This window comes from Dermacentor andersoni, chromosome 6, assembly GCF_023375885.2.
Source record: "Dermacentor andersoni chromosome 6, qqDerAnde1_hic_scaffold, whole genome shotgun sequence".
NCBI classification, from domain to species: domain Eukaryota; kingdom Metazoa; phylum Arthropoda; class Arachnida; order Ixodida; family Ixodidae; genus Dermacentor; species Dermacentor andersoni.
This window is the reverse complement of record NC_092819.1, coordinates 22,942,480-22,957,157: the sequence shown is the minus strand read 5'-3', so window position 1 is coordinate 22,957,157 and position 14,678 is coordinate 22,942,480. Positions and strand designations below refer to the sequence as shown.

The following is a 14,678-nucleotide window of genomic DNA, read 5'->3' as shown; positions in this document are numbered from 1 at the left end:
GTGAGCAGTAAAGCCCAATACTCTGCAACCATAAGGAGAACTTTGGCAAAAATGGTTGCAGTGTAGAATTTTTTTTCTTTTTTTTCGATACCAGCTGCACATGGAAGGCCCAAGAAAACTTAGCCATTTTGCATGGTCCCCAGGGTACCTGCACTTTTTCTATTGATGGTACGTACAATTCCACTCAGCAGGAGTTGCCATGATATCTCAAGAATATTTTGGGGTATCGATATCTGACATCATAAGTGCCACATGACTAGCTTTTAACTTAGTGTGGCTATAGTCACATTTTTGTATCAAAAGACCAGCTTCACCATGTTCAGAGTTCATGTACAGCAGTTGTGCCGGTACCATTATGCCAGTAGTTCTTACTGCTTTCCCACTACACCTAGGCTCATCCACCAAAAAAATTTCTGGCGTTTTACGCGCCAAAACCACGATTTGATTATGAAGCACGGCGTAGCAAGGGACTCTGGATTAATTTTGACCACCTGGAGTTCTATAATATGCAGCCAATGCCCGGTATCCGGGCATTTCTGCATTTCATCCCCACCGGTGCTAAAGCACTGGCAACAAGTTACCCCATTGGCGACAAGTTATCTTTTCGTCCACTTTCGTCCCCCCCCCCCTCTTATTACTTTCTACATTTCAATTTCAACCACAGCTAATTACCCCTATGCTTTCCTTGGCTGCATTGCCTGCTTGTTTTATACGACATATGCTCAAGCCAAGATTAGGTTGTATGCCGAAGACCAACTCTGCAAAGCGTCTTTTGCAAGCAGATAAATTGGGGGATCGGGAAGTCACATTGACCTGCTGGTGCTTATAATGCCTTGAGGGCACTTGGCACATAACAGCAACCGCTTATCAGCACTGCCTAATGCAATGCAGCAGATATGTAAGTGATTAGTATCTTGCTCACTGTGGGCTTTCCTGAACGTGCTTGAACAGTGCACTTGAATAGCCCAAGATAGTAATTGTAAACCTAAAACCATCCCTACAGTTTCTACGAACTAGAAAACATTTGAAGTTTGTAGCAGAGCTCTCCACTTTCTGCAAAAAACTAGCTTTCAGTACTAGAACTCCTTCACTTTTGGAAAACAAGGCAGAATTAGGCAAGAGTAACTCACCTGACGTTCAAATAAATAAGAACTGTCATACTTGTATTTGTTAATTACTATGTACAACACCGCCTGAAAGAGCAAGAAGATGAAAAACATCATTATCAACACAAATGAATGCACAGCAATACAAGCGCAACACAATTACCACCATTACATTTATTCTCCTCTAAGAATGCACTTGCTTGCTAAGGACAAAGTACCTTTGCAACTAAAAACAAAACTTCCCGCGGCAGTGCAAGGTAGCCGTGAACTACATGGCGACATCAGCAATGCAGGCACCAAAGTTCCCAACTGGATGACAACATTGTCAAAGCCCAGTATAAGTCAGCTGCAGTTCATTTTGGCATGTGTAGTTAAATTTATATGCTCCTGCATTTTATTACATGCAGTTTACATTCACTGTTATGTGTTCAGATTATATAAATTTACATGTGTGTTGCCGGGAAGACCCATTTTCAGAAAAATGTTTCCTTTAGATGATTGTCGATGCAAATATACGTTCATATACACCTAAGCCCACTCATAATGAAGCTAAGCCTTTTGCAGCATGCATATGCTGATCAACTGCTGGAGCTTAACATCCAAAACAATGCCAGAGCTATGAGGAGTGCGATAACAGGAGCTATGGATTATCTTTAGGGGTGTGCAAATATAAAAATTTTCGAATATAAATAAAATACTTCACTTTGAATATTTAACCGAATATTGAATCATATGCACATGCATTTATTTGCAAGTTCAGTTAATTTGTTATGTTGGAACACTGCAAATGCATTGTCAATGTTAAAAAACTAGGCTAGAAAGCCGTTATACTAAAACACTGTGCATTTGGCTCATGTTAACTTGGAAAATTTAGTAATTCTCCGTAGCTGTCCTCTCCAGTCTGTGCATTATTGTACCAGATCAAATGCCCGTAAACTTGAAGGCATTTAACCCTGTGCCAGTTGTCACTCAACACACTTGCTCTCTAGATGCAAGCTCAGAATTGAGTCTGGCGCTGAAAAAAAAAAAAAAAAAAGTGCACCCTCGCTGTCCGTAAACCTGTGCCCCTAGCTACTGAGAGGCTGGCTTTCCCGCAAAATTTAGACGTTTAGTGGCTGAGTGTACCTTACAGTCGAAATTTCGCTAGCAGCAGAAAATTGCCCCAACATTCTTAGATCAGATAAAACGAATGCTAAGAATCATGTTTGTTCCCGCACAGGCAGATATATATTAGATTTGATTGGAATATTCATACCCAACCAAATATTCGAACATTTTTGAATATCTATTTTTCAAATCGTATACGAATACCAAATATAATATCCGATAATATTCGTACTTTTCAAATATTTGCACACCCCTAATTATTTTTGATCCCCTGGAATTCTTAAAACATGTGCTAATGCTCAATACATGAGCATTTTTGTATTACTCCTGCAGTTACTATGGGCAGAAATGAAATCTGCGACTCGGGTGCAGCAGTAGAATGTTCGAGCCATTGAGCACTGCAGTGACATTCACTTGCTTCATCCCTAAGTTTCTACCAACTGGCCCAATAACAATGCAGCCAACAAAAGACAAAGCCTACATGAGCTTAATTTGGAAAAACGAGGACGACACCTCTAATGTTTGTCACTTTGTGTAGCACAGATAAACGGCCATTTTTAGGTTATGAAATGGCTAGTTTCTCTCCGAAATTATTGAAATAAGCAACTTAAGTCACTCTGATAGCTCACAGTAGCTAAACTGACGCTGCAAACTTCACAGATCATCCACGTAGGGTGTCATCCGTGTAGGGTCATGCAACATGAGCAGCTTCGGAACATTAAAGAAGAAAATTTTGTGCACTATGAAAAACTTGCAAATTTTGTTCACTTTCTCACAAAACAACTACGAAATTGAGAGCTCAGATGCGAGTTATTTAAAGTCAACTGCATCTCCCAATGGACAACACAGTTCCAAGTACCCACCTCAATATTGGCCTTGTCTGGCTGCTTGTAGTTGCCTGGCTCGTGCTTGAGGTATTGAATGTATTCGCGTGCGAACTCAGCCACCCCTTGGGATACGTCGTCATCTTCGTGTCCTAGGAACTGAAGCATCAGGGGCACCTTGGAGGCCAGCTCTGACTGCACCAGCTGCCGGTTGGGAGCATCGCCTTTCTTCTGCAACCTGCCACCACAAGACCACACATTCTACAAGGACTGACAAATGAACGTAATGACAGAGTGATTGATTCATGGATTTTCAAGGGGACTGAAACAAAACTTTGGTCTGTGTAAAAAGCTTACTTTCACAAAGCGTACATACAGAGCAGCCTGCCTGCAAAATTTTGCGACTGAAATGTGAGTGGATGCATAAAAACTAGTAAAAGTTAGCAGTAATACCAAATTACCCTCCCAGATTAGGCAGCACCCGTGATGTATCGAAAATCTCAGAAACCAGGTTCTGGATTTGCATTATATCTGCTAAACACCAGATGCCTGCATTGTCACCTTAGGCACTATGTAAAGTGCTGCTAATAAGTACGCTCCGTTCAAGAACTATTCTTTGCATCTATTTTGGCCAACTGGCACTCTTGTATGAAAGGAGGAATAAACACCCTTTTTGTGTCTTCACACTACAGCATTGTTGTTACCTTTGTCACCAAGAGCACTTCAGACCCCACAAAATAACTAACATTCTAAGAACAATAAAATAAAATATTAGAGGCTAAATGATGTTAAGTATTGCAATACAATAAATTTGAGGGGGTAAATTAGCTTTGAGAAGTTTATAATACCAGAAACCACAAGGCCTTTGGAAGCAAGACCAAAACTCAGACTAATGCACTTATTGCCCAACACAAGCAAAGGTGACACAAAAAATTTGCACATAACTCATTTCCGCATTAACGCCACTGAGGCAAAAGAATCTGCATGGTTAACCTACAACATGAAGCAGTCAATATACTTTCTACAGAACTTGGTGCAGCTCTTCGACTGTTATAGTTACCAATTGGATGGCTTGACACTTGCACTTACTTTGAATATGAGTCGAACAGCTGGATCCCCATCGAATTTACAAGCTTTGCCAACTTGATAAGAAAGTCCACATCTTCTCCCTGAGAGGAAAAGGAGGGGGAGGGACAAAGAAAAAGTCTAAAGGATGTCCTCTCCCAGACAATGTAACAGCTTGAGTTTACAAAAAGCAATTAAGAATACAGACTGCAGCTCGCAGATGCCTTAAATGACAGGCCAGCTTTACAATGGACGAGTTTGGTATGCCAAATAGGGCACCAAAATCTAACAATTGCTGACGGCCATTAAAAGCTACCACACCAACTTCATGTTACAGTGGAGATTTTGCCATCATATGGCTAGGCTACTAAATTGTAGGCATGTGCAAATACCGAATAGTAGATTTTGAATCAAACAAAGGAAGAAAAAGCCGAATATCAAGTATTAGGAAATTTCCCCCTCACTTTATTGTTTACAAATGTTTTACAAGCAAATATGGTACTGCACATGCTTGGGAGTCTCCTAGCATTGCATAAGAATAATGTAGAAAGCTATCAGTAACTAAGGTACATAGAAATGAAGTTATACGGTACGGTCTACTCTTATTAACCCTTTCGCTGTCACTGACGTACCGGTACGTCATCGCGCTTCCCCCCCACAGTGTCACTGACGTACCGGTACGTTCTCTATCGCGCGTTCAAAATTTCGCGCCTGAGCGCAAAGCTGGCGCTCCCGGACTTGGCCACGCCATCTGTTGACTCTTCCTACAAGTTCGTATTTTCGCCCCGGCCTGTGTTAGTGCACGTATTGAAGAGTACGGTGAGAGTGCCACACCCCCCTCTCTTTTTGCCGAGTGGCGCGGTGGCTTCGCATTCGCTGGATCATGTGTCGCGCGCGTGTGGTTATGGGTTCAAGGGTTGTTCTGCCATCTCCGCCGGTTTGAAGGTTTTTATTTTCTTCTGTTGGTGTGTCTGCTACGGCGCGTCAGGTTCAGGCGCACGCGCCGCCGTTGCCTCTCCGAAAAGAGTGACTCGATTGCTGCTTTCACTCTCTCGCCGCACCCTCGCTTCCGACTTGCAGCAGTAAACGTAAAGCCTTTCGAACTTTGTTTTAGCCTTTTTCCATCTCCCTCTTCTTGATCACACAACGTCCCATTTATCTCCGTTGCGCGGGCGACTGAAAGTGCATCCTCCCTGCGCGCGGTTACTTTCGGATAGCTGAGCAGCTCGAGACCTTCGTCCGTTCATTGGAGCGGTGGCTCTTACGATTCAGAATACGAGCCGAGCTCGGATTTGGACTCTGACAGCGTCTAACGCGACGAAGAGATGAGTTCCGCATCGTCAGATTCGGATGTTGAACGGATCTTATAGTCAGGCTGATGATGATGATGATGTTTACTAATAACAGCTGCAGAACATTAAAATGTGCATATTGCATTGACTATGTTATTTGTATACCAATCATAATCAAAAATAAATTGCTATGCTCATTCCCTGTTATGCTCGCTCCCTGAAACCAAGCCGACACTGGGGGTGCGTCACGGCCAGAAAGGTCCGACAGCGAAAGGGTTAAGGAAACACCAAATTAGTATGCCAGCGCTGATTACAGCTCAGTTCTAGTATATGTGAAGGTCTGGATAACATTTTTTTAATGAGTAGAACTTCTGTTGAATAGAATCGAGTGCCTTTTTCCTCTGAAACTGACATTCTGCCGTACTGAACTTCTTTAGTAACGTTTAATTATTGCATGGAAAGTTTTGCTTCCTAGTTTTTGGCAAAACTGCAGAAGGGCTATCCCAATTTTATGGCAAGTGGGTTATCGCAAGACCAATATGCACAACAGATGAAAGAACCACACGAAAGAACTGAACTCTGCATGTAGCAGGCACCAACGGTAAAGAGCAAGCACCGTCTGTGCTGTTTCATTGTCTGCTTCGGCATGATTTGCCACCTGTCAAAGATTCTGTGATCTGGAGGGTCGGTGTGACAGCAAGTTCGCACAACGCTCATTCCCCCTGCCACTTTTGTTCATCCACCGCCCGTCTAAATGTGTGTAACTGGGTCATGACACTTTTGCGCCTGCCGTGTAAATCCAAAGCCAGTCTTGTGAGGGGCTGCTCAAAGCTACAGAAAGAGACCAAGGTGCATTTATATATGGTGGCAATGGTGGCTGTGAACAACTCTGTCGCCATCCCGCACACTTGCTTTCATTCCCAAGGCTGTTTGTATGCTTTCCGAGTGTCACCCGGCTGCTAAGAATATATGTGTATCGATTCATCCATGATCGGTCCCAAAATCACACGTGCGAGTTACATTGATGGCTGTTAAAGCGGCAGGAAGTTTGTAACCATGTGCTCCACACGATGTGCATGCCTATCGGCAGCATCTCTGCCCAGCTTCACACAAGCTCTTTCGCACTTTACAATGCACTGATTTTGTTTCCGTCCTCTCTGTCTGCATCACATTATCATGTTGATTGGTCCTGTCAAACAGGTCAGAGCTTGTACTGATAGAGACAGCCCCGCCCGATACGGCATTGTTCTGCAAATTGCGGCGTTCGGGTGCTGTTTGTGCGATCCCTGCACTGAGCCGATGTCGGGGCGGCCTGTCTGCAGCACTCTTTTTGCACCGAAAACGAAGTGAAACGCTCACTTGGGTGGCATCAAGCACGAGGGGCTCTGTAGCACATGAGATATCTGGCACTGCATTCATCTCTACACCGAATATACTGAATAGTATTCTAAAAATCAAATAGGAGATATTTGATTCATGAATTTAATTATTTGAACGTTCTATTTAACGTGATGCGGTAATTTTCGAACATTTGCACACCTCTAATTTCTCTTTTTTCTGAGAAGGAATACATTTTACTCAAAAATAAACAAAACCACAATCTGGCAACTTATGCACACTTGTTTACAAAGGCTCTATGATGTTTTCAAGTGCCTAGGTTATCACTTTGGGATCATCAATGCTGCAGTTGAGCTTGAAATTTGAGATGATGGAAAATTTTGCATCTATTTTTCTACACTAATAAGAAATCTTTTCTTTAGAACAAATTGCAGACACAGCTATCATAGTTACTCGCGTAAAGAGACTTCACCAATACAGCACACTTCTGTTAATTCAATCCCAACCAAAGGTCCTGGCCAGTGCGCATGCATTTTTATGGACTCTCGACATTCATTACTTGGTCCTAAAATTGGTATTCACTGGTTAATTAGAACTTGACCAGTCAGTGTGCAGACACCTGATCTCTATGGTGACCCCAACAGACTCCTTTAGTGGCAGCGTGTGTCTCGGCAGAGCTTAGGGGGCAGTGAATGCATTGAGCAAGTGTCAAATCTTCTGTCAAAAACACACATTTTCAGCCTGCCCAAGGAAGATTTTCAAGCAATAACTATAGCTCACAATTTCTCATTATGGTACTTACCAAGAAAATCGGGCAGAAAATGGCCTGTGGAGTGCAATCGCATACAAAACCAACTGCCTTAACGGCATTCGTATGCTTTACCACATAGCAAGAATGTACTGTGGCGAGGCGGTCTTAAAAATTGTGCCGCTAAGCTAAGAAACTGTGCAACAGATAATAAACCCTTGCCCCTTTCCTTGCAAAAACTCAGGTGCGCATTAGATTTATACTTTGTTTAAGAGCTTTATTGTCATTTATACATTAGTTTTCTACTTTGGAAACATTGAAAATGGGCGTGGTGTTAGAATCGAAAAAATACTGCCAGAAAAATCTATGGTGTGTTTTGGCATTTCTTCTACATCTTGTTTAATTCAACCCGCCGGATAATTTATCATGTTCAGTCGGTCTAACCTGGGTCAAATTAATGGAAGTCGACTTTAATAGGGCGGCTACACTGTATTGCCAAGGAACTTGCAAAGTGCTGTAGCAATCGTTTTGCGATATCAAGGCTTGATATCTCAGGCCATTAGCTGTACCCAAGGTCAAAGAGGATGACTGTTCGTGAATGACACATAAACACACACATACAAATGTGCCCTTAACGTAAACTAGATCATTTGCAGGAGTGTACTGCAGTTTCTTCCAAGCAATCTCCAGCCTAATGGTTATCCTTGTTATATTCCAATTGTGTTGCAAATATGTGATTTTCGTTCTTAGCATCTGGCTCTACCACCTCGCATGAACAAAATGAAACAAACAATTCAAGAGCTCACACAATGTTCTGTAAGTGAACTTCCTAATGAACATCGCATGAAAAGTGGCGATGCACCCACCTCAGCCACTGTAAGCACGCCAGCCCTCTGAAGGACCAGAGAGAGGGACTCGACGAGGCGTGCCTTGTCGGCCGGGTCCATGCCCTTGGCCAGGATCTCACACACACAGTCGCACGCCGATTCTCGCAGGGCCGGCAAGGACAGAAAGTGAACCAGTGCGTCCACAAAGCGGGCGTTGGCCACTAGGCCAATGTCAATCCAGGCCACGTATGCGCCCACCACTTCAAGACACAGCCGACATAACTCCACACCAGCAGGGCTTTGGCACTGGGTCGTCTGTTTGGCACACAGACAATGAAAACAAAAAGAAAGCTAGAGCACCCGCCCAGCAGAAATAAAAAATACATTATGATGATAATAGATGGAAGACTCCCTTTAAGATGAATGTGAAGAGGTCTCTGGAACCCTTTTTGTTTTACCAAATGTTCAGCGGTAAGTTCTGACATAACATTTGTCATTCATCCATGTGGATGAACACAATAGTATGTGAAAGAGCAGAAAGGCTAGATTAAAACATATTCTATGGCTACATCAATCAAGCTTGACATCAAATCCGCCACCAATCTGTTCCGAAGGGGATGCTAATGATATCCATGTAGGCTTCACTGCAACGTAAACAGTCATAAGTAAACTTTCCCAATGGCAGGTCAAGATCGCTTGCAAACATTCAAGGTAACAAAACCAGTCTATTTAATATGTGGCTCTATGACAGCTTTAAACCAAGCAAGGCTAAAAAGCAAAAATCAGGACAAATGTATGCAGCTGTCTACATCACAAGTGCAGCAACTTTCACCAAGCAGACAATAGATTCAGCGTGCTGGTGATTGCAAGGCTCACATTCTTACCAGGATGGAGTACCAAGAGTTCACCATGTCCACAATGTGTGTTTCTCGGATGTTGTCCTTTAGCAATCTGTTTCGGTCTTGTTCCTGTTGAAACCAGATTATAGCACCCATTGTTACATCATGAAAAGAAGTAACAGGATAAAAATAAATATAGCAAGCCTGTTACAATACATGAGGGATCCACAATGCTCTTTCTGAGTCTCATTAGCCTTAGTGAGTTAACCACAGTATGTAATATTGTGTATAGCGTTATATCATAAAACCTAATTAATAAGAAGTCCAACAGATTGCAAAATATCTTTCAATTAGGCAGATTTTCTAATTAGCAAAAAAGAACAAAGAAATGCAGGAAAAGAAGGGTAATACTGTGCAGCACAAGCATGTATTTTGTGTGAGGCAGGAGTGCTTAAATCACTGATGTGGGACTGCTTGGGATGGTAGTTTGCTGCACCAAGGGCCATGAATGATGTCTAACCCGTTAATCAAGCATAGGATCTCAGTCACCACTGCTATACTCTACAAAATTGTAGACAACGCTTGTGGACTTCAGTACTATAACCATTGCTAAAGTGGTCGCAAGAGTGGGCTCCTTATCATAACTGCGATCACCTACTGGCACACTGTCGGTGACTGCTTTCCACATTAGTGTACAATGTCTGCACATCTGCATCTATGTTAAAATTATCGGCGAAGCCTAAGTATATCATTTCCTTTGCCATTTTCGTAGACTAGCAGAGACGTACGTGTAGCCAAGATTTTTCCTGCGGTTGGGCATCGCACGCACACAATACATTGGCAGTGAAGAAAACACATGTGACACAGCTTACGTTTCCATGGGAAAAACTAGAAATTAAAAAGCCAAGAGTGTCACTTTTATTGATGATGATGATGCTCTGACTCTCTTCTTTGTAGCAGGCACATACACGTAAAATTAATGTGCGCTGCCAGACAATGCAGGCACTTCGCACAGCACAGCTCTCCCGAAGTCTGATCTAGATTCAATAACACGTCATGGTCACCATATTTCTAACACTGCCTCAAAAATGTGCGAAGCTAGAAGCTCGTCACAGCATCCTGGTATCAGAGGCCACGACTGAAAACTACGAATTATCCAGATGGATACACACAAGCTTTTCAATTTATCCAGTATAATTCGCATTGCATATTAAGAGACTGCACATAAACTGAATTTTCAGATAGCCGGACACCAAATTATCACAGTTTTACTATATTTTCCACTTTGCAGATCTTGAAAAAATACTCGCACAGCAAAAAGGCTAAGTGGCTCTAGTTGACAACCTAATCTGAAGGAAGTGTCAATAATATAAGATGTGTCATAGGTGACATGTGCATTTAAATGAGTAACAAATTAAATTTCATAACAAATTAAATATAAAGGTGGCAGCCGTTCGCACCACCACAGCAACGCTAGGCCTACATTCTTAAGCAAAATCACACTCTTTAGGTCGTATTTTGCTATGCAACAATAATCGTCATCTGTCTTGCCCGCATTTCCTTTCTTTAACGCTGCAAGCCCAGTATTTCCAGGTCACGAACGGCATGTGCGTTATCAGCATGAGAGCATTCTTGACAGGAAAGCAGCGAGCGCAGCATTTTCAAGAAAGGAAACAAAAGCAAGACAGATGACGATTATTGTTGTATGGCAAGATACGACCTAAAGGGTGTACATTTGTTTAAGAGTGTAGCTACATCGACGTTTGTTACCAAGCTTCTTGCTGTTCGGTGCCGTGTTTTTCATAAAAACAATTCGCCGCTGTTAGTAATAGCGCCGACTCTGCCTCTATAGTCCTTGCCAATGGCTTCGAATCTCGGAAAGCATGAAGCATGGCATAATGCCGATTCCCGAAAGTTAGCTTCGCCTCAATACAGTAATGTTAAACGGTGAAGCATGTGCGCAGTATTGCGGTGAAGCATACCATGAACGGGAAGAGGCAATTATTACGAGACACAGTATGTATTCCTTAATTATACATGAGTACACTCGCAGTCTCCTGTCACAGTAAGAGCACCAATACAGCTAACAAGTCTACTGGAAGTGTAACAAGTGGCAGGACTTCAGAGCTATTTCGGACGTGCCTGTGGTGATTTGAGCCTTTGGGGGCAGTAAAAGGGATGCATCCATTTTTTCAAGCTGCCCGATTTTTCGGACGTTTTCGTGGCTCATAGGGAGTCTGAAAAATCCGACATAGGCAGGATTTTTAAAATAAAAACAGACTTGCACATTCTGAAAAACTGTATATATATTATGGTGGGAGCTTGCAAATATATTAATTGTAGTCATTTCATCAACCTTGTTAAACAACGGGCGAAAGAAACTAAGCAACGAGCTCCAGATATGCCAGTATACGCCGGCACCACCTTCGCCAATCTTGGCACCCTCTGACTGTAATCAATAAGGCACTATTTTTAACATAAATATAGAGTCGCACACTCGGCAAAACTGTGTGAATATTATGGTGGGAGCTTGCAAATATATTAATTGTAGTAATTTTATCAACTTTGTTACACAATGGGCAAAAGAAACCGAGCAACGAGCTCCAGATACGCCAGTACCACCTTTGCCAATCTTGGCGACCAGGTTGCCTGCACTCTTTTCTCACCTCCACCGCGTCCAGACACTAAGTTAGGAAAACAAGTTTTGGATAAAAATAAATAACTTTAAAATGTTCTCATAACCTTCATAATTTCTTAGAAAGCTAAATTTACAAGAAAACTCATAAACACCATTTCCAAACATTTAAACTACAACATTCCGAAAGAAAGTGATGAGTGAATGACGTTAACATCGTCAAAATAGCAGAAGCTTGGTTGGTCAGCAAGATGGACTCGAACGACAGCATGGAAAATCCTGTTTAGAAGTATTTCTCAAACTTCCCTCTAAAAATGAAGCCCAGTGTTTCAATAAACAAGTCATACTCATACATTATACATAAGTATTCCAACAAATAAGTAATACTTGAATGAACTGTGGTCTCATTCTCACAAATTAGTCCCCTTAACCCCACAAGCTCGAACACCATTCCACCTCAAAGAAATTAAAAGAACTTGCTCACACATATTTCTGGTCATGGAGAGTATATTGGTATGAAGAAAACAGTGAAATTATAATTGCGTAAAAATGAATTAGTATGGTAGTTACTTCACTAGTAATTTGCTGAACTATTCACAAATGAACACTCCCTTCAGGATATCAAAAAGGCTAGTATGGGCTGTACATTGGGTTTGCAGCACTAAATCAGATTTTTCAGGCATCAAATTTAACGTATCAAAAATGTTATGTTGGTCATTGTGGGGTTAATAACTGCATGTATCCAATAATTATCTTGCATGCCCCTTCGCAGACAAGATTTTTTAATGGCAACTATTCGATATTTGATTAGAAAATATTTGGCCAAAATTACTACTCACTTTGAATTCGCTTCGAACTCAAAATCCACTATTCGCACAACCCTACAAGTCACAAAATGTCAAACAGCACACTAAGTGCTCCCATGGCACAAGTGCTGGCCTCTGCACTTTTGTGGCCGACTGTGCGTTTCCTTGTTCCTTGAATATGTACTTGTATTAATATTAAAAAAGAAAGAAACGTTTAGGTGGAATTGTTTTTCTTTGTATACAATTGCATGAATCCAAATCTATCCTCTGGATAAGGGTCCAAATTTGATTAGTGTTAATGCAGGCCATGTTGCTAAATCAATTAACCGAATAACTGAAACTGAGGCTGCAAAAATTCCACAGCAGTGAGGAATGAATAAAATGAAGATACATGTGGCTGCACGAACCTTGGCAGTGCGCGGTATCTCACAGTCGGCGATTTCACTATTGATGGCAAGGACAACACGCAGGTAAGCATCCACAGCAGGCGGTCCCAGTGACAATGTTTGGAGCATGTCAGCGAAAAAGCTGGGCCAGCGTGCTGGGTAGTCCCAGAGGAACACCCAGCACACCAGCTGTGCCACTTTGTTGCGGATGAACACCTTCTCTGGAATCGGGGCATACACCTGCGCAAGGCACACGAGGACATTGAGCCTCATGAACAGGCATCTCAACACTTTGAACAGCTTTCGTTCGCCACAGCTGCAAAATCAGATTGAGTAATTGCATAAGGCAGCACTTTTTGATGACCTTGGTAACACCGTCAATAGACACTTGGGCAACTGTCGATTCCCCTGATACAGAGAAAATGATACTTTCCAAAGGAGTTCTGCCTACAGGGAGTCATTGTCGTTCTGCCACATGGCCTATAGCAATATTTTAAAGGGCCCCTCACCAGGTTTGAGCACTGCAAACTGACAAGCGTGGTACATAGATCACACAGTTGCAAACATGTTTTCAAAATATGAAATGGCTGCATAGCACGAAAACGGCTCATATTTCAAACAGAAACCCACGCGCGCCCTTCCTCTTTAGGGAACCCTGCTTTAAGCCAAAGAGTCAGGGTCACAAGCACGTAAGCCTGCACAGCCTGCAATGTCACCGATTACAGCATGTGATCTTGGCATGAGCGTGCTCTACGTGAACCTATTTCTCCGATGACGTCAAAGTTAGCCCATGCAGACAAAAGTAGCATAAGGTGGAGACGAAACGCTGCATTCCCAAGCATTTTGCACAAGCGTCAGGCTCTCGGTAGTTGCTACAGTCGGCACTCAACCATCAACGTGCACTCGGCCCACTACCGGAAACCAGTTACACCGGAAGTCAGCTGCACTTCCCTTATACGACACCATGTGGCGCTACGTTCTCACGAGAGTTAATGTGCTACATGTAAACGGCGTCGCATCGCCTTTCCCAAATGCGCTTGGAAATGCGATGCGCCACTGTCGCATTCATGTAAACGGGGCTACAGTCGCCAAGTTCATGGATTCATTGCTGGTGGACATGAGCGAGTGAACTGAAGCTAATTAAGCCATTAAGATGAAGAAAACTGCTTCTGCAGTTTAGTTTTGACCACATGAAATTTTAAAAAACGGTCCATTTCCTATAGTGCACACGAAAAAGCTAGAAGCGATGACACGGAATGCTATAAACATCGGTATGTTACCGTTATTGAAGGTGGCCAGTGGCACTCACCAGCACTTCCATAAATTAAATCTGACTACGTAAATGGGTGTATTTTTACGCATTGTTATGCCGACTCATTATTTAGCTTCCGAGATGCAATGTTTGCCTCGTATCCCAAATGTATAGCAAATGGAGGCCTCGTCGACATGGAAGTGCAAACAACCTCCCTGTTCAGCTGCCAATGGTGTCAATACTGGCATCAGCGTTTCCGGAAAAAAACTACACATTCTCTAAATGAATGATCATATATGCAAAGTCCTAATCTATGTCTACATTACAGAACACATTAATTGTGTGCATGAAGAGAATATGAAGAATGATAAGTAAGCAGCGTAACAATGCTCCCGTACTACAGTCTCCTGCTTGCTGTTTTTGAAGGTGTGTGGTCGCACATATCAGTGCTAC

The 14,678-nt window shown here is 42.5% G+C and overlaps 1 protein-coding gene across 2 annotated transcripts in view; it reads right to left on the bottom strand.

The window, feature by feature from the left end:
- The window catches only part of LOC126521370 (exportin-T-like), a 58,071-nt gene that overhangs the window by 29,798 nt on the left and 13,595 nt on the right, over nucleotides 1-14,678 (bottom strand). For both annotated transcript variants that reach the window (XM_050170052.3, XM_050170054.3), the window contains exons 6-11: nucleotides 12,995-13,213; nucleotides 9,192-9,275; nucleotides 8,347-8,622; nucleotides 4,127-4,206; nucleotides 3,077-3,275; nucleotides 1,131-1,193 (exon numbers count right to left, since the gene is read on the bottom strand). In XM_050170052.3, the coding sequence (XP_050026009.1) occupies nucleotides 1,131-1,193; nucleotides 3,077-3,275; nucleotides 4,127-4,206; nucleotides 8,347-8,622; nucleotides 9,192-9,275; nucleotides 12,995-13,213 (921 nt within the window). The remainder of the gene's footprint in view (nucleotides 1-1,130; nucleotides 1,194-3,076; nucleotides 3,276-4,126; nucleotides 4,207-8,346; nucleotides 8,623-9,191; nucleotides 9,276-12,994; nucleotides 13,214-14,678) is intronic.